Source organism: Equus przewalskii, chromosome 1 (genome assembly GCF_037783145.1).
Source record: "Equus przewalskii isolate Varuska chromosome 1, EquPr2, whole genome shotgun sequence".
NCBI lineage: Eukaryota > Metazoa > Chordata > Mammalia > Perissodactyla > Equidae > Equus > Equus przewalskii.
The window spans coordinates 90,394,207-90,413,600 of NC_091831.1; the positions used below are offsets into that span (position 1 = coordinate 90,394,207).

Here is a 19,394-nt window from a genome sequence, read left to right on the forward strand (position 1 = left end):
AACATGCAGTGGCTCCCCACTTCCTACTATATCAGTACAGATTTCCACATCATGTAATAATACAGACCTCCCCCTGCTGCATCGGTACAGACCTCCCCCTGCTGCATCGGTACAGACCTCCACCTGCTGCATCGGTACAGACCTCCACCTGCTGCATTTGGTACAGACGTCCACCTGCTGCATCGGTACAGACGTCCACCTGCTGCATCGGTACAGACGTCCACCTGCTGCATCGGTACAGACGTCCACCTGCTGCATCGGTACAGACGTCCACCTGCTGCATCGGTACAGACGTCCACCTGCTGCATTGGTACAGACCTCCACCTGCTGCATCAGTACAGACCTCCCCCTGCTGCATCGGTACAGACCTCCCCCTACTGCATCGGTACAGACGTCCACCTGCTGCATCGGTACAGACCTCCACCTGCTGCATCAGTACAGACCTCCCCCTGCTGCATCGGTACAGACCTCCCCCTACTGCAGCGGTACAGACGTCCACCTGCTGCATCGGTACAGACCTCCCCCTGCTGCATCGGTACAGACCTCCCCCTGCTGCATCAGTACAGACCTCCACCTGCTGTATCAAATCTCTTCCTGGCTTGGATGTCCGCTTACTACGTTCGCATCCGAAGGCAGAGGGGAGATGGGAAGGGACTAGAGCACCTGCTTTCACACAACTGAGCACATCCAGTTCTCCCAGCAACCTTCAAGGGCCACTACTCACCCTGTTCCATGGACGAAGCACTGCTTCTCAGAGGTCACCTTCTCCCAGCTAGGAAGTGGCCAGTCCTAGCTACCAGGCTTGGACTCCTCTGTGCTCCCCCAGCATAAATTTACATGTACTACTCAACCATGTGGTTTTATTTGCTACCAATTGTCTGGGTTTTCGGTGGGGCTGACCAGCCCAGAAGAGGATAGTGCTGAGCGGAGGAAGCCGCTGCAGCCGGGCTGAGGCTGTATCCACAGAGAAATAGCCTCCACTCGGGGTCCGTCATCCCCGGGACACCACCTCAACTTCCCTGCACAGCTCCTCGTCCTCTGTGCTCTGAATCTCAGGGATGGGCACGTGCCCCAAACCTGGGTGTCCACCTTCTTGTCCTCTCTTGGCCGTACGTCCACCAAGTCATGGAGTCCTGTCTCTCTCTCTTTCTCTGTGATGTCTCTCTAATCCATCCTCTCCTTTCCACGTTCCCTGACGCTGCCTTCATTCAGAGCCTCGTCTGTCTCCCCAGGATCCCCCACCTCCCTGCTGTTTCCACAGTAATCTGTCTAAAACAAGATCATGCCACTTTCCTCCTCAAACTCTCTCGAAGGCTGAGCACCAGCTTCAAGATCGAATTCAATAACTTGAGACATGCAGCCAAGAGTGATATTCAAAATATTTAACAAGCTGCACAGTTTTTCCTGAATATCACTGGACACCAACCAAACAAGACAGACTCGAGCCACAGCACCAGGGCCGGGTCCTGGAGGCCCCTTCCTGGGCCAGACATTAGCACTTTCGTTATTGAGTCAATGGAGGGGAAATCAAGGGGTCCCCCCACAGCTCCAAACGCCCACACTCCAGGGACATGGGATGGACCTCCTTTGCCTGGAAGTCTCTTCTCCGTGGCCTTTCTAGCTCGAGTATCGGCTGGTCCCCAGCATGAGTGGCCTCCTGGCTCTTCTGCTGGGACCCTAGAAGGCCAGGGGAGTATTCACACTTGTGGTTTCTTCTCCCCCATGTGCAGGATCTTCACCTTGTTTTGCACTGTCTCCACCACCCTCGCAAGAGGAGTGAAGCACAGGAAGTGATGGATAACCAGGTCATTCAGCTGAGCAACAGTGAGCCTTGGGGCTGGAGCAGCCCATTGTCCCTGATGCGGGACAGAGCCGCACAGCAACAGCGACTCGTGTACACACGACAAACGACTGCACGCAGCACACAGAGCACTCCCCGCAATTCGTCACTGCTCACCGTTGCCCGTGAGTTCCAAACAACCGCAAGACACACACACACATTTTTCTATACTTGTATTTATAAGTTTTGGTCACGCCCGTTGAACTATACGTACATTAAGAAACTAACAGTTTGAACAGTGGAAAACACAGACATTAATGCATTTTAAAGGATAAAATAATGATGCACATCCAAGTTCTAAACTTTTCGCATCTCAACAGGCTGTCTGGTGTGACCCAGGCTGGAGGCCGCTACTCCGGTCCTGTGTGCATTCCAGGCATTGTCCGTGGGTCCAGGCAGTGACCTCGTGCTGGAGGGCCTCAAAATTCTAGGTTTCCATCAAGGCCCAGGTTGGATGCTAACAGCTGACGATTAGTGCACCTGGATCTGCCCTGGATGTCACATATTCTAACCTCGACAGAACAGCAACAACAACAAAAATAGAAAGGGACAAAGCCCTTTACAGCATCTTCCGTGGAGGGCAAGTAAACATCTAGACGATCGAGGGCGATGGTATTCAAACAGCAGGATTTCCCCCGGGGGCAGTTAGCAATGTCTAGAGACATTCTTGGTGGTCGCAAGTGGGGTGGGGGGGCTGGCATCTAGTGGGGAGAAGCCAGGGATGCTGCCAAACATCTTATGTTGCCCAGGACAGCCCCCCACAACAAAGAATTACCTGGACCCCAAAATCGAGAGAGTGCCGAGGTTAGGAAACCTGGGTTTGGGTGGTCTGGAAGATCTGACTTGGTCCTGGCCCAGTTCTGCTCTCTACGAGCTGTGTGACCTTGAGCAAGTCGCTAACTTCTGCAAACCTATTGCTACCTCTGTAAAAGGCACGGATTCATTCATCCATTCACTCAACAAATGTTTCTTAAGAAATGGGGATGCAGCCATGACCCATATCCAGTCCAACCCTAGAAACAGTGAAAATTAAATAAGAAAATGAGCACAAAAGGCCCTTTGTAATTTTGTAATGTTCTCAACAGACCCAAGGCAGCAGCTCTGATGTGGTCACACAGGTGCCACACATCTAAGAGGGTTCTCCCAGTTCCATAGCCCTTTCTAGCTATTGATTGCATTTCATCTATTCCAAGACGCTCAGGGATTCCTTGTTCACATTTCGACATCTCTGAATTAAAATGATTGTGCTCCACAGTCGTCATCTCCCAGGCAGCGGTGACCATGTGGTTGTCACTAACTACCTGCATGCAGTGTGGGCCAGCCTCCTGGTGGACTAAAACCTTTCAGTCAAGAAAATATTGAAGGATGGTTCAAGGAAGGAACGTGAGTCCTGGTGCCATCTGAAAGCTTTCCGTGGACACCAACAGTAAGAGCAGCACTGACCTCATGGTCTAGATGCCGCAGATCTTTCAAACTATTACAGAGCGTCTCTCCCTACTTGGGGCCCGAGCCTCCTCCATCGCATCCTGGTCCCGCCCCAAAAGACTCAAGGGAAACCCACCTCTGCCCACCTGAGTCAGTGCTTCTCAGCCCAAGCTGAACACGAAAGGAAATTAATGAGTTTTAAGGATACTCACCGGTGGCTCCACTCCGCCTGGATTAAACAGGACTCTGGAGGTGGGTGCCAGCCTCTGTGTTTTTAACGCCCCCCACCCAGGGAACTCTGGTTTAACGTCTGGGGCGCAGCCTGGGCCCTCGGCTTGTTCCCCATTCCTCAGGTAACTCTGAAGGCAGCCAGGTGAGCTCCGGTGAGGAAAGCCTTTGCTGACCCCCGAGGGACATTGCTTCCTCCCCGTCTCCTAACACAGGGGAGACGCACCTGGAACAAGCCCTGTGACCAGGCTGCACCTGGGCCATTAAATCAGCATTTCTGGGGTGAGCGCAGGTGTCAGCCACCGCTGAGGTTCTCCAGTGAACCCAATGCCCAGCCCAGGACTGGATCCTCCTCGCCCAAACCCTGTCACCCTTGACGGCAAGTGCCTGCCTCCCTGGGGAGGGTCTGTCCATACTGGCTTGAGGCTGCATCTATTCAAACGGCATTTACAAGACCTGTGACTTGCTTTCTGCCTTGGGGTATTTACCTGTGGACCAGCCTTTACCTACCGGGCTGGGGGTCTCTTCCTCCCATTACAACACCTTCCACATCACGGGCGCTTGCCAGAGAATGACTAGATGAACCAATACACGGAAGGGTACATATTTATTTTGTCTGGAACTTTCCGATCACGTGGGTGCCACAACTAATGCCAGCTTCAGAGACAAGGTAGCAGTAAGGAGAGTCTGCCTTCTGGAAATCATTACAAAATAGCAAGCGAGTAGCTGGGTGGAGGTCCTGACCCCCAAGGCCAGAGGCAGGAACGAAAATAGAAGGGGGAAATGTTTAGCTCCAAGGAAAGGCCAGACCCACCGCTACAGGTGGTTGATTCTTAATGCATCGTACAGAGTGGGGAGGGGACAAAAATTCAGTGTGGCACCAACAGCTTCGTTACGTGGACACAGCTTGAAAGAGTGACAGGTGGTCCTTGCAGGAGCGGCTGCCACACAGGCTCTAAATAGAGGAAGCTGAGTTCTTCCGAATTTACTGTCCACGTGGACATACCCTCTGCCGCCTTCAAATATACGTACGAGCTGTCCCAGAGCTAGCATCCTTCTATGTCCCAGATCCCACCACTAATTCCACACTCTCGATGCACCCTATGTTTTAATACAGCGTTCAAAGCCTTCTGGGCCTTATCTAAACACAGCTTGAGGCACCACAGAGGCTGCCGATGTCGTAGCTATGCTGGAGGAGCCCGGGCGCCGGGGTGTCACTGCTCCCCTGGGCTGGCCGCCTGCTCCGGGGCCTGGGGCTCCTCCGCCCGTGGTTTGGGCTGGTCCAGCATGATGGACCTCTCTTCCCTGGGGTTCCCAGTCACCAGCATCCAGTGGTTCTTCGGTTTTTCAACTCTGTGTGAATCCAGGTATGTGTGAGCGGCGACCTCAACTTCCTTTCCGAAATAGGTTCTGGGGTGGGAAAGAAGGAACACGGATTAGGAAGGAAACGGCGACTCTCAGAGAGCTGCTTGCTTCATCTCAGAGGCGGCTAACTCGGCAGACGGCCGGGTACAGCCACTGGGAGCTCTGAAACAGGACACATTCCCCGGGAAGTTGCACCCTGTTTGGGCAGCAATGAGGCGGCTGGGATCCCGTTATAACAACATCCTCCTGTGAGGGAAGGACCCGTATAATAGAAGCAGCTCTAAGGGGACTGCTCACACCTTCAAAGTTCTGTGGGACAATATTTCATCATCAAAGGACTTGTTGTGTGCGTTGCCACACTCTTTAAATTGAGCTTCTTTGCTCATATGCACAGCCCCCACCCCCCGAGTGGGGCATCTTGCTACACCCTGGCGTACGATACCTTAAGAAGAGACCCCGGTGCGCCACCAGCCCCCGGTTGGTGTGGCAATGATTGATGAGAATTTTTGCATTTGCCTTTAAAGATAAAGAAAGTGTGTTATTTGCATTGTGAGTTAAGGCCTCCAATTTCCTGAAAGCAAAAATCTGGAAATATACTATATATTCACTTAAATTTAGTTAAAAAAAATTACACATATATATACACACACACACACATATATATATGGAATAACCTAGAAGGCAAATCATAATGGATTGATTAAATACATTATTGCAGATGCACATATGATGGAACATTAGATAATCATTCAAAGTCATATTGGAGATGATATTGGACAGCATGAGATACAGTCAGTGGTGTTTTTAAGTGGCAAATTTAGGTCTTAATGTCCTATTTTGTAAAATAAAAAATAAAAATAAACGAATCAGGGAAATGTGAATCAAAACCACAAGGAGAGATTCCCCTCGCACCTGTCAGAACAACTGTTACCAAGGAGACGAGATGACAAATGTTGGAGAGGGTGTGGACAAAAGGGAACCTTCACACACTGCTGCTGGGAATGCAAACTGGTGCAGCCACTACGGAAAACAGTATGGGGATTCCACAAAAAATTAAAAATAAAAATACCATCTGATCTAGCAATCCCACTTCAGGGCACGAAAGCAGGTTACTAAAGAGATGTCTGCACCCCCATGCTCATCGAAGCATCATTCACAACAGCCAAGGTGCGGAAACAACCTAAGCGTCCAAGAATGGACGAGCGGATAAAGAAGACGTGCTAGATATGTACAATGGAACATTATTCTGCCAAGAGAAAGAAGGAAATCCTGCCACCTGCAATGACACAGAGGGACCTTGAGGACGTTATGCTAGATGAGGTAAGTCAGACGGAGAAAGGCAAATCTCTACGTATCTCTTTTTTTTTTTTTTTTTTTTTTTTAAAGATTTTATTTTTTTCCTTTTTCTCCCCAAAGCCCCCCCGGTACATAGTTGTGTATTCTTCGCTGTGGGTTCTTCTAGTTGTGGCATGTGAGACGCTGCCTCAGCGTGGTCTGATGAGCAGTGCCATGTCCGCGCCCAGGATTCGAACCAACAAAACACTGGGCTGCCTGCAGCGGAGCGAGCGAACTTAACCACTCGGCCACGGGGCCAGCCCCTCTACGTATCTCTTATATGTGGAATCTGAAAACTTGAAATCATAAAAGCGGAGGGTAGAAAGGTGGTTCCAGGGGCTGAGGAGTGGGGTGGGGAGACGGGTTGTCGAAGGGCACATACTCGCAACTAGTAAATAAGTCAGTCCCAGAGACAGTATAGTGATTACAGACAACAAAACTGTATTATAGACATTAAACTTGATGAGAGGTTAGATTTCAATTGCTCCCTACACTAGAAGAAGCAACAGTTACATGAGGTGATGGGGTGTCAGCATATTGCAATTTAAATGGATCCCATCAACATGTTCTTCACTTTAAACTTACACAATGTTGTGGGTAAAACCACACTCCATAAAAAAAGAGAGAGAATAAATTACCCCCCCCAAAAAAAACCCATACGCATAGATAAGGACAGAAATGATATTAAAAAAACAAAACAAAAGAGTGGCCTTCTCTGGAGAGTGGAACTACTGATAATTTTCATATTAGTTTTTGTGCTTTTCTGATTTTCTATAAGTGAATATACATTTGATAATCAGGAAAAAAGTACATATTATTTCGAAATCCTGACCCGTGTAAACTAAAAGCTGTAAGAGGAAGAAAAAAAAACAGCCCCTGACATCCAGGAGCCGGCCTGGCACTCACAGCTGGGCCTCAGTGTTCTGCGGTCAAACGAAATCAACTTCACAGAATGCCCGCATCCGACAAGGCCACTCTCTGACTGTGATGGGTCAAGGCAAACACGAGACCACTCTGTAATAGGGTCTGAACATGGACAAAACACGACCATCAACCGAAACACCGAACATCCACCTCTCCCGCCTGATGTGAGTGACCCCTGCTTCCTCACGATGCCGGCTTTAGCCTTGCTCCGGCCTGCCCGCTCCACGGGTAAGACGATTCGAGATGCCCAGTCACAGAATTACCCCGCTTCCCGACAGCATCCGACCAAGAGCGGAGCCCCACTTCCCAGGACCCTCCCTAAAGTCGTCCAAGGAAAGCCCAGACGCTGTGCGGGGTCCTCTCTCACATCCTCTCGCTGAGATGCCCCACGGCTCCCCAGGCGTGCGTCCTCCCTCACTGCAGCCATCAATCAAGCCCCCTAGTCTGCCCGCGGGTGCTCCTGGTGGCCTCTGGCTGGAGGACGTCACCACCGCAGGGCAGCTCAGACAGCACAAGGGTCCCCACTTCACAGAAGTGCAAGGGCATCTGAGAGAGGCTCAAGCCTGCCCCAGGCTACGGCCCGAGTGAGCGATGGGAAGACCCCCCGGCACCTGGGCCACGGCTCCTCCAACAAGTATAATAATAACAGCAACAACATCATTGACGCCTGCGACAGTGTCTGTGGGCTGGGCACTTTCCAACGAGCACTATAAACGTACTAGCCCTTCCATCCTGGAAAAACCTCACAAAGACATATTATTCTCACGGGTATTTTACCCATAAGGAAGTGGACATACTGACAGTTTAAATCACGGAAAAGAGAGGCAGCTCCAAGGAGAGCAAAGCTTGGCAAAGGCCAGTGGAAGAGAGGAAACCTGTGTAACGTGTGCACCGTGGGCCGTGTGCAGGTTCTCCTTACTGAGGGAAAGAGCCTTGTGAACGTGGGTCCACCTGCAGAGCTGGGAGAGAAGTGCACTGTGTGGGAGGATGTGGGGTGGCCTGTAACAGGGGCCCCCTCTCTGGAAGCCCACCTCAGCCGGCCAGCCCTTTAAATTCTTGCTGCTATAATTGCACGCTCTCCCAGTGACTTCAGCCGGTTCCTCTCTCTCCCTCTGCTGGAGCCCTCAGGAGGGCGCAGCAAGGTCCCCGGCCTTCGAAACAGCTCTGTGCTGGCCAGACCTGCCTTCCCTTCAGGACTGTGCCTTGGGCTCCCGACCTGCAGGGCCCCGGGGTCCTGAGAAAACATTCAGCAATGAGGAGGAGAAAGATGCTGCCTGTGGACCGCTGCATCCACCTGTGCTGTGGCCCTGCTGTCTCCCTCACTCCCCGAGACTTCCCCGTCTCTTCAGAAATGAGGGCGTAACAGAGGCCTGGAAGAAAGCAGCGTCGTAATCCTCAAGTCTCGGGTCCGTGGTTCTCAGCCTGTGCTCAGGGCCGGGGCGTGCGCCTCGGTATTTTTAAAAAGCTCTGTGGGTGACCCTGATGTGCAGCCGGGGCTGAGAAACACCCACACGCAGGGTGCTGCCTCGAGTCAGAATCGAGTTACAAATGAGAAAGAAGAGAGTGCGTGAGGCCCTGGAGCTACGCTGAGCCTCCGTTCTGCAGACAGGAGTAAACAGCATCCGTCCAGGAGCGCCGGCACCTTCACGTCGTCCCCCCGCCACGCGGTGCTCACCGGAACCGGGAAGCCCTCGTACTCCAGGCGCAGCTGGGGGTCGGGGAACGTGGCCTGCCAGCAGCTCAGGTAGGAGACCTCATCCGTCAGGTACACTTCCTGGAGCCAAGACCTCTTGGACGACTTCAGCAGGGTCCTGTGGTCGCTTGACAAATATAACTGGAAATGACAGAGGAAAAATGTAAATGTCACACGAGTGGACAAGCCGGGGAACTGAGAGGCAATCTGCTGGCTGGATGGCAGGTGTGTTCAGAGAGGTTTTCAAAGCCCTGTTCTTACTGACCATGTGAGAACACGCAGTTCTGTACCCCAGAAATGCCGTTTTGGGATGCTGAGGCCCCCGGCCCCACGCCACCGCAGACTGTGTTCCCTTCTTTGAACACCAGGCTCCATCTCCAACTCTCTTCTCATCCTGTCCCTGCTCCCCTCCTCCTCTTTTTCAGGGCAGAGGACCCAGATCAATATTCTATTTATTACAAATAATGTTGCCCGAAACTCATTGCATGAAGTGAAGTGCTCTTAAAAGCAACATCATCACAGCTGATAGTCACTCGTGAGCCTCAAGGGGGTCTGCGCCCCTCTGGAGTTGATGCCCACACTCAGAATCTCGTTAGGCAGCTCTCCAGCTGCCTGCAACTTTGCCAAGAACCACCCCATCCTGCTGGGAAGTCCAAAATGTCGGCTTCTCGTTAGTTAGCTCTTTATTGACTCTCTGTCACCCTGAACCTGGAGGACATTCCTGCATATTTTAATAGGTTTTCAACGAGCATCTTTCCTATGCAAAGCTGAGCCTTGAAGAGCTATGGGGAAGGCAGAAACGAGTTACTGACCTCAAGATGTTGTCTGACTGGCAGGAGAGATCATCGAGCATAGAAATGGGCAGCAGCTGTAAGGAATGGCTGTCCAGCATGGACGCCAAGGGTCGTAGGAGGGCAGAGGATGGAGCAGCTCTCCCGGGGCTCAGGGAAGACCAAGGAGGTGGTGATGTGGTAACAGGGAGCCCGAGGGGATGAGCACGGACAGGGAGTGGGGGACATATTACAGAAGATCTTAAATGCCGCAGTGAACAGCAACGCTCAATTCAGAGGGCACTGGGGAGCCACTGCTGACTTTTCAATAGAGATGGGAGGTGCTCAGACCTGAGCTTTTAGAGGATCAACCTGTCAGCATCCCGTCCCGTATGGTCTCAAGTCAGGATAGACTAGAGGGGCCAAGCTACGGGTGCCTGACCTGAGGTACTGGCATTGGAATGAAAAGACAGGCCAAACTGCGTGATGAAGGCAGAGCCGTGGGACTTGGCCATCAGCCGCGCGCTGGCAGGAAAGAGCGATGGGTCCAAGATATACCGCGGCTTTGGCCCTTTTTGGCCCCAATAACGGTGCCACTCAGAGCAACAAGGAGAACCAGGACTTCAAACGGCAAAGAATATCTATCTCAAACCACAAACTCTGTTTTGTTAATGCAAAGAAAAAAAAGAATAATGTCAGGAACAAATCTAGAAAGCCAGTATCACCAGATTTTTTATAAATGCCCCAGAAGGGCTTGCTAATTCAAAGACAAAGAACAGAAATGAGAGGCAGGAGAATTTGAGAAGAGAGAAAGTTGCCATCACGTGAAGATGAAATGGCTGTCTACCTAGGTGTCATGAGGGAATCAACTGGAAAACTATTAGAATTAGTAAGAGTAAGTGATGTCATCAAAGGTGAGTAGAAAAATCAAGGCTTTCTTATAGTTTTGCTGCAGCCATCAAGAGGACGTCCCGTGAATAGCACCAAAACAGAACATACCAAGAAAAAGGCTTAATGAGATCGGCATCAGACTCATGTGAAAAAAACCACAAACCTTTACCGAGATATGAAAGAATAATTGAATAGATGGAGAGGCATCCTAGAAGAATATATATTGTAAAGCTACAAAATGTGTGAGTTTACTTAATTTTACAATCACATTCAAAATACCAAGTGATTTTTTTTTCCCACAAGGGCAGAGGGACTTGAAAAAAATAATTATTACATTTAGCTAAAAGATTAATTCCTAACATAATTCAGACAAAGAAGTGTAATGAGATGGAACTAACACTACGAGCTGTCAAACTATATTATAAAGCCATAGTTCTACAAGAAAAATAGACAACGCCACTTCAAAGGGAAAAAATAAGAAGCTCAGAAAAAGCATGGAGTATGTACAATAATTTAATGCATGCTAATGGAGGCAGCATGTGTCCGTGAAGAAAGGAATAATTACTCAAGAAATAAAAAAGATACCACCGACTCCTCATCTGGGAGAAATTTACATGTTCCCAGACAACCCTTTATCAAAATAAATCTGAAGTGGATGAAAGAATAAGCTTAAGCAAAAGCAGACAGCTAGAAGTTAATAAGAGTTTCTCTTTTTATCACATCTTTGGAGCTGACTTTAAAGGGTCTCAGAAACAGAAGGAGTTACAAGGAGAAACACTGATCGATTTTGCTCAAAAATAGATTAGAACAGCTGCAGTTTACAAGCTGAGTAACAAATGGAAGGACATGTTAGCCACGGACGGGACAAACCGTATAATCTGTGAAAGAGCAGATACGTAAACCAGATCAATAAACAGGCGGAGAACAGACGATTGACAGGGGAGAGAAGGACAGAAGGGATGGAAGGGGAGGGAGAGGAGAGAGCGGCAAACAAAAAAGAAGAAAAGAAAAAAATCACATCTGAATGTCGTAGCGCTTGTATTTTCCCTGTGCTTTAAGTCTGATCTCTCTCCCTTTCTAAAAGAAGATAAGCCAAAATGTTACTCGTGCTAATCTCTGGATAACAAGATGATGAGTTACTCTCGTCTTTCAACAACTTGGTATTTCCTCTAATCTCTACATTTAAAATCAGGCTGCAGCTTACCATGTATGGTATGTCATAGTTTAAGCATTGATCTTTCTTAGTGGTACAAAAATAATAATAATTCCACACCATACAATAATGGAATCTTTGATTCAATGAAAAATGTTATATTGTGCCAGCTCTGACACTTAGTAGCTGAGTGACTTGGAGCAAAATCACTCAACCTTCTTGTGCCTCAGTTTCCCCTTCAGTGAAATAGTCCCCACCTCATAGACTTGTTTGGAAGAACACGGGAAACACTTAAGCATGTGGTAAGGTATAATAATCCCCATTTTGTAGATGAGAAAGATGCAAAAGGGTTTAATAATTTACCCAAAGTCCCACCCCATAGATATGCAGCTCAGCTGGAATTCAAACCCATATTTATCTGGTTCTGTTACACTTCCTAATCCCCAAAATAAAGGTAAAGATCAGAGACTTATGCTGCCTGATTTATGCAGACTTAAGCATCTCGTATTGTCTTTCTCCCAAATTAGGCAGATGTTTGACAAGAAAAGGTCAGAAAAAGTTGTCAGATGATATGCTTTCCTAGCATTAGGGACATTAAACAGCTGTCAGATTATTATTACATAATGCAATCATTTGGTATAAATTTTTGGTTTTGCCAGCTGCATTGCAAAAAGGCTTTTTTTCCCCCTTACCCTTTAACTTTGAAGGGCATATTTTTGTAATTTGCAAAGTGAGAGGAAAGAATTAGCCCACAACTGCCTGTGAAAAGCTGCAGGCTGAAACGACAGGGAAGCCCGAGATGGAGCGCATGCTGTCGAGTTCTCTGTCGGGGTCCACAGGTAGCCACTAGCCCCCAGGGAAACCAAAAGGGCTGGTCCCAAGCAGATCCCCAACGGGATGACTCACCATTTTGTCTTCAAATCCTCCTGTTATCCCGAGGCAAAAGTTCTGCCCGTATCTAAGAACTTGACCGGCGGCCTCTCTGTCTGGGCTGTCAGTGGAGTGAAAGTATAGGGTAAATGCGCCGTATTCGAATCAGTCTACAGCTCTATTCTTTGTATATGCAGTTTCATTTATAATTTTCTTGATAGTGCATATTCATGTACCATAACTGAATTAAGTCACTAAACAAAAGGTCTTTTCTTTTGGCCTTCAGATCCAGCCAGCACCCTATTCCCTGTCTTCCAACATGGCCAGAAGACAGAGCATCCCCACTTGGTGAGCCTGGAGCGAGCTGAGCACAGACGCCATCCTGCGCTAAGGAACTGCGTCAAGCACCCTGACATCTTTAGAGAGAACCAAGGAAACCCATTTGTAGACATTTAATACAATCTTCCTTCTTAATTCTCTGGGAAACTGAAGTTGTGATCAATTTTTAGTTGTCTTAACATAAATTATCTGTATTCAAAGGAAATCTAAATTCAAGATCTGAAGGATGGGCTACATTCCCGTGATACAAACACTGCTGTCATAATTTAGAGACAAAGTGAAAGCAATATTTTTCATTGTAATTATGTCTCTGCTCTCTAAGGATCTAAATGCTCATTTTCCACAATCTCCTCAAGTACGTTTTTAGTGGACAATTAATTTTAAGATAACAAATGCCCTTGTAATGCCACCTTGCATTAAACTACGTATTTCTGATGTAAAAGTAACATGGCAACATTAAAAGCAATAAAAGCACTCAGATGAGCTCCAAGCATTCTGAGATGTTATTAGGAAAACCCACTTTACTTCTAGATGGGATGTGAACTTAATTCCCTGGATCCCCATATCTTTGAATTAAGTATTTTGAATTGGCACAAATTAGCAATTATCCTGACGTTTAAGATAAAGGGACTGTAAAGGCCCCTTGACAATAATCCTCAAGATAAGAAAACAAGAGGAGCGTCACACAGGACGTTCCGATAACCTTGGCCTCCAGTCGGCACTGCTCCAGTCCGCAAAAACAGATATTCGTGACGCACATAAGCGGAAAGTTAAAGAAACCTTACCTCAAAACGATGAAAGTGTTTCTGCCGATGGGGACCGTGACCTGAGCCAGGCTCAGGCCACACGGCACCTCCAGCTCGTCGCTCAGATGGGCTTTCACCTCGTCTGGAGTCACACACAGGCTCAGGTTCCCGCCCAGAAACAGATCCGCTTCTGTCTCCGGGTGGTCGGGATTCACCAGCATCACTTTGTCGCCGTAGTGAACGTATCCGTCCTGGGATATGGAAAGCTGCATCTGCGATTGAAATAGCAATTCTTCAGATCCAGCAAGCAGCCCTGCAGCCACTTCTGCTGCACCTTCCTTCCCGAGAAGACCAGGATTCATTTCAATCAGGGATTCACTTGGATGCCCTCAGATCCTTAATTTTCTTCCTTTTCCTGCCACCAATCCCCTCTCGCTTTGCCAAAGCAAAGCCCGCAATAATCCCAAACGAAGTAAAACAAGGCTGGTGAAAAATCACGTGCGTCGACTCTGTTATTAATTTATTCAACATCCACTGAAAATTTCTTGAGCGCCAACCGAGGGGCGTGACTTACGCCTGTGTTAATCTATTCAGTTCCTAATTTGGAAAATGCAGGTAAATACAATTAATAGCAGACTTCTCTTATGTTCTGTATCTCAGGGAATTTTAAACACTGTGGTTTTCAGACCTCAAGAGAAAAACTGGCATTTTCCAAAGGATAACTCACTTTTGGAATTTTTGCTTGCTTAACATATACTCACACTTAATTTGATAGGATTTTGAAAACAATGTTTGAATTTAAAATTACCTGTCTCAGGAGATTCTCCTTTAGCCTTCTGCTTCTCTGTATGAGAAGTTGGCCCTTGTCTCTCTTCTCTAAGAAATCTTTCATGAGCTCCTGCTTCAACAGAAAATGAGTAAAACTCAAAGGGTCCACAATAGTCCTGATAACACAGATACTGGTAGCTTTCAGGTCAGAAGCACATCAAGTTGAAAAGGCCAAGTTTGAGAACAGAAAAAGAAACGTGAGTATAATAGGAACGGGGGAAATTTTTTTGAGCATTATTTTAATATTTTTATTTCATTGTAGAATGTTTGGGAAAAATGAGAAAGGCACAAAAGAGACATCGCTCATAATTATTCCAGGCAGAGACCATCGTGAGCAACATTTGGAGGCCGTGTGTCGTCTGGTGAGGGGACGTCATCCCCAGCTTGGATGATGATGGACACTGTGAGTCCGCCCACCGCCCACAACTAGTTCCATAGCGGTGGCCCAGTGCCTTGTGGGGACAAGCACAGGAGCATGCAAGGCCGTGAGTATAAGGTCTGTAAAGGCCATGCTACAGGGACCCTCAGGAGGGTATATGCCATGGGCGGGTGAGGGGGGGCGGTGTTTCTACTCCGAGCCTCCCTCCTTCCCCGGACCGCAGCCTCGGCGACCCTCAGACTCTTAACGGCCCGAGGGAACTTCGTGGGGCTGGAGACTAAGGGGGAGGCTCAGATGGGGGGCTTGAGAGAGCCAAGGCACCCAACGTGGGGAGGCTGAGGGACCCAGGGGAAGAGGAGAAAGGCCGAGACCCGGGACAGCGGGTGAGATTCCAGGGCGTCCCGCGTGCGCTGGGAGAGAATGGAGGTGCGGGATGCTCAGAGGAGGGCCCGCCCCCCGGCCGCGCCGCCGCGCCTCCCGCACCTCCTCCAGGTAGACGTCCTCGTTCCAGTTGCCCATCCGGACTCGGGGGCCGTACAGGTTCCGAGCCATCGTCCCCGGCGCTCCGGCCGCCGGGACTCCGGGGACGCCGCTGTGTTGCGCGCTCGTCGCCATGGCGACCAGGCCCCGCGCGATTGGCCGCCGCCAGGGACCCTGCTGGCCAGTTGGCGACAGCGGGAGAGCTGGGCCCGCGCGGCCCCCTCGGGCTGTCACCCCGCCCGCTTCCGTCGCTCAGGTTTTCTGGAGTTTAATTGCAAAGGGTTGAGAGGAGAAACTCGAGCCTACTGACGTCATGGTCCTAAAAGCTCCCTAGAGAAAATTTTAAAACTTTTTTTTTCCTTTAGGATCTAAAGGAAAATTGCTGTAAAATGAAGCCCTCCCCCCCCCCCCCACTTGTTAAGGCAGCAAAGAGGAGCCTTTCAACGGAAGCGACAGACTGTTTTGATCCAGCAGCAGTTTCACCCTGATCATAAAACGATAGATGCTCCAGGCAGAAATTTGGAACCAAAATAAAATAGAAGGAAGAGAGGAGGGAGAATTCCTCAAAATTTCACCGCCTCAAAAGTAAGAAGCATGTCATGCTGGCATATTTCTGTTTACACGTTTCTGAGGTGGTCCATCCCTCTATGGACTTAGCCACCCTCCTCCCCTGGCCCGTCTCAACTACGAGGACAAGCCTCTGATTTGCAAGAACTCTTGATAAAACCAGAATATGTTGAAGCCAACATTTCTTAAACAAAATGTCCTTTTATGAGTAGGAGGGATAAACAGTCACTGTAGGGCAGCCAGAGCTCGATGCTGATTGAATGCGGTCAGTAATTCACCTTTATTTAGTGTGTACGAAGATAGGACAGAAATGAAAGAGACGGGAACATTTTCTCCCCTCAGCAACACCATCCAAAAGAGAAGATCGTTCCTGAAAACAAAATAGTTCAGGAAGAATGGGATAAGTGCAGTTAAAGACGTGCCGATGAAGGGCCGTAGGCATTTAAAGAAAGAGCCATTTCCCCTTTGGGGGACAATGAGAGTGAGAACCAGGCAATCTGTGGGTGGTGACTGAGGCAGGCGGACTCGGGCTGAACCTGGAAGGATCTGAGCTGGCGGACGGCAGCACGGGACACGTGTAGGAACGTCTCACGTGCATGTGGACCCGTCTGTGAACGCAGCACCGCGTCCCAGGACACGCCAAAAGGGTAAATGGGACAAAACAGGTAGGTCAGACATTAGACCGCTCACTGCGTTTGCTAAATCAAGAAACTGAGACGCAAAGATGCTCGTGGTTCATCCGAGTTCAAGCTGCTAACGTTGCTCAAAGCGAGGATGCAACCCAGATTTTCTGACTCCAAAGCCCATGTTCTTTCTCTTTGAGTGTTTCCATGTTCCCTGTAATATCAGGACTATGACAAGGCGACTTTGCTCTCCGCGTAATTTAATAAAGTTCTAACGACTCAGCTGTTGGTAAGTCCTTAACCCAGTACAGCTCTGCTCTCACCTGCTTCCTCTGAGATGTTCCTGTCAAGGATGTTACATTCCTGTATCTTCTAGGCCCAGCAATACAATAACTGTGTGTGCATATTGTTTGATATAGTTGCTTTTTGAATCATCCTGTATAATTACATTCGTAACCGTCTTACTGGTACTCTCGGTTTCTTCCTGTGGATGCAGATCACAGCCTGGAATTACTTGCTTCCAGCCCGAAGAACCTCCTTCGGTATTTCTTGTAAAGCAGGTCCGCCGGCAACACATCCTCTCAGTTTTTACTTACCTGCTCCTTCCACCTTCATTTTTGTAAAATAGTTCACTGGACGTAAGACTCATTTTCAATTTTTTCTTTCATCGTGTTAAATATGCCATTCTCCTGCCTTCTGGCCTCTTTGTTTCTGACAAGAGGTCAACATGGATCTTATTAGGGCTGCCTCGTATGTGGGCGGAGTGTCTGTATGGGACCTTCCTGCTGTCGGGATGTTCTCTTTGACTTTTGTCACTGTGACTATAACCTCTTCGCATTTATCCTACTTGGAACATGTTGAACTTCTTGGATGTGTAGATTAACGTCTTTTCATCAAATTTGGGATTTGCCATTATTTCTTTGAAAATTTTTCTGCTTCTTTCTCTCTCTCCTCTTCCTCTGGGACTCCTATTACGTGTATGTTGCTGCTCTTAGTAACGTCCTCGTTTCTCTAAGGCAGTATTCATTTTCCTTCCTTCTTTTCTCTCTCTGTTCCCCAGATTGCATAATTTCTGCTGATCCATCTTCAAGTTTGCTCATTTCTTCTTCTGTCAGCTCAAATCTACTACTCCTTCTGTCTAGTGAGTTTTTCATTTTGGTGATGGTAATTTTCAATTCCACAATTTCCACTTGGTTCTTTTTTAACATTTCTGTATTAATATTGCATTTTTGATGAGACATTGTCATCATCTTTCCGTTAAGTTTTTTAATAATGGTTTTTCTTAGTTCTTTGAATATATTTACCATAGTTGCTTTGAAGTCTTTGCTAAGTCCAACATTTGGGCTCTCTCATAGCTGGTTTTTTCCCCTGGGTATGGGTCACATTTTCCTGTTCCTTTGCAGGTCTCATAATTTTTTATTTAAAACTGGATGTTTTGAATAACATATTATAGCAACTCTGTATACTGATTCCCCGCCCTCGGTGCCTGTTGTTGTTGGCTTGTCTGCTCGTGTGGCTGTTTAGTGACCTTGGCTGGGCTGGCTCAGTGAAGTCTCTTTCCCCATGAATAGTGCAGCCTTCTGATGTATCTCTTTGGGGTGCAGCCTGAGCAGGCACGGGGTCCCCGAACCCTAAACGAATCTTATTATGCTAAAAAAAGTAACACAGAGAAGTGTCTCACAACTTATGGCGCAGGGCGATTTAAAAGCCAGCTGGTAATAATAAAACTGTAAACATACACACAAGAAGTTTTCTAAAACATTTTTTTACTAATTTTTACTTTTATTTTTGAAAAGTTATAAAATGTTTATTTTACACATAATTATATAAAATTTTAAATTTACGTTCCTCAAAAGCTCTCAAAGCTAAGATTAAATCAGAAATACACTCAATACACTCATACATTGCTGGTCACTGTAATTCACGCAGGCCTTAATTAGCAATAAATATCCCCTTGAAATCAGGCCACTGTTCCCTTCCATTTATAGTTATTATGATTTTAACATAAACTGGGTATTTACTGGAAAACTTACTTGCTATTTTTTTCATGATCTGATAAGGCTCTTGGAAAAATTCAATTACAGCCTTTTGTTACTTACTTGTGAAACATCTGGCAGGAAAAGAAAAGCTAAAGAAATACTTGGACATCATCATTTTTAAAAAGAGAAGTAGGACAAAGTTCAGATATTGGGAAAGAGAAATGAGAGTTATAATCTTAGAAGCAAGTAACTTTCAGGGCTGAAAATAAGTCTTAAAGTCCTCATTGGATGACAAATATTAGTCATCATAGTGCAGTAAAGAAAAAAGGGACTGAAGCTCCTTTCATTAAGCTTATAAAAGCATTTTTCTCTCTGAGCCTCAATATCTCCATCAATAAAAATGAGTGAAGGATAACTTTATTGCTAACTCTCTTTGAGAGCATTTCTAAAATGCTCTGTGATATGTTAATAGATACGGAGGGAGAAAGAGTTCTGTTGTCAATAAATCTGAGAAATGCTGGGTTGTCCAGGCTTCTTTATTGCAGAGCCTTGAATGTAACGGTGTGCACCATAAACCTACAAAAGGAAGACAATGCAAACAGCGTTGCCCCGTGAAGTTCGTCGTGCAATCCTCTTTTTGGAGAACTGGCCTGCAAGAGCAGCGTGTAAGGAACACTGACTCAGAGACCTTGTGAGGCTCAAAGGAAATAATAGTATGAAAAAGGGGTAGGATGTGGACATGAAGATAAAAGAACCGGGTGAGCACTTTCCAGAGGAAGCAGGGTGAGCCGGGGTACGGAAGCAGAGAAGCGAGGGCTTCCTAGAGGGCCAGAGAGACACGGGGCAGGGAGAGAGGGGAGAAGACAGGGGAGGGCCCGCAGCCCCGAGGCGAGAGCTGAGGCTTTATCTGTGCGTGGTGGGGAGCCAGGAGGGTTCCTGAACCTCCACAAGGGGCAGAG

The 19,394-nt window shown here is 47.8% G+C and overlaps 1 protein-coding gene and 1 long non-coding RNA gene across 3 annotated transcripts; one reads left to right on the plus strand and one right to left on the minus strand.

The window, feature by feature from the left end:
• Nucleotides 1–4,081: 4,081 nt before the first annotated feature.
• Nucleotides 4,082–15,524, minus strand: CFAP161 (cilia and flagella associated protein 161). The gene is made up of 7 exons (XM_008523303.2): nucleotides 15,270–15,524; nucleotides 14,388–14,477; nucleotides 13,619–13,851; nucleotides 12,531–12,615; nucleotides 8,793–8,951; nucleotides 5,301–5,374; nucleotides 4,082–4,903 (listed from the first exon to the last, which is right to left on the minus strand). Exons 1-7 carry the CDS (start codon nucleotides 15,399–15,401, stop codon nucleotides 4,708–4,710), a joined length of 969 nt encoding a protein of 322 aa, XP_008521525.2. The 5' UTR covers nucleotides 15,402–15,524; the 3' UTR covers nucleotides 4,082–4,707.
• Nucleotides 13,818–18,953, plus strand: LOC139082990 (uncharacterized). 2 transcript variants are annotated; one of them, XR_011539423.1, is made up of 3 exons: nucleotides 13,818–14,194; nucleotides 14,726–14,892; nucleotides 15,632–16,916. It is a non-coding gene; the product is annotated as an uncharacterized lncRNA (long non-coding RNA). The 2 variants fall into 2 exon arrangements; XR_011539420.1 differs by having other exon boundaries at nucleotides 13,848–14,194; nucleotides 14,726–14,903; nucleotides 15,632–18,953.
• The last annotated feature ends 441 nt before the right edge of the window (nucleotides 18,954–19,394 follow it).

What these genes read in the sequence shown, in the direction of transcription:
- CFAP161 (XM_008523303.2), bottom strand. Translation starts at nt 15,401, where the DNA reads ATGGCGACGAGCGCGCAACACAGCGGCGTCCCCGGAGTCCCGGCGGCC. An exon ending in AGGAGAATCTCCTGAGACAG is followed by an intron (nt 13,852 to 14,387) that starts GTAATTTTAAAT and finishes TTTCAATCGCAG; the next exon opens with ATGCAGCTTTCCATATCCCA. An exon ending in GAGGATTTGAAGACAAAATG is followed by an intron (nt 8,952 to 12,530) that starts GTGAGTCATCCC and finishes TGTCATTTCCAG; the next exon opens with TTATATTTGTCAAGCGACCA.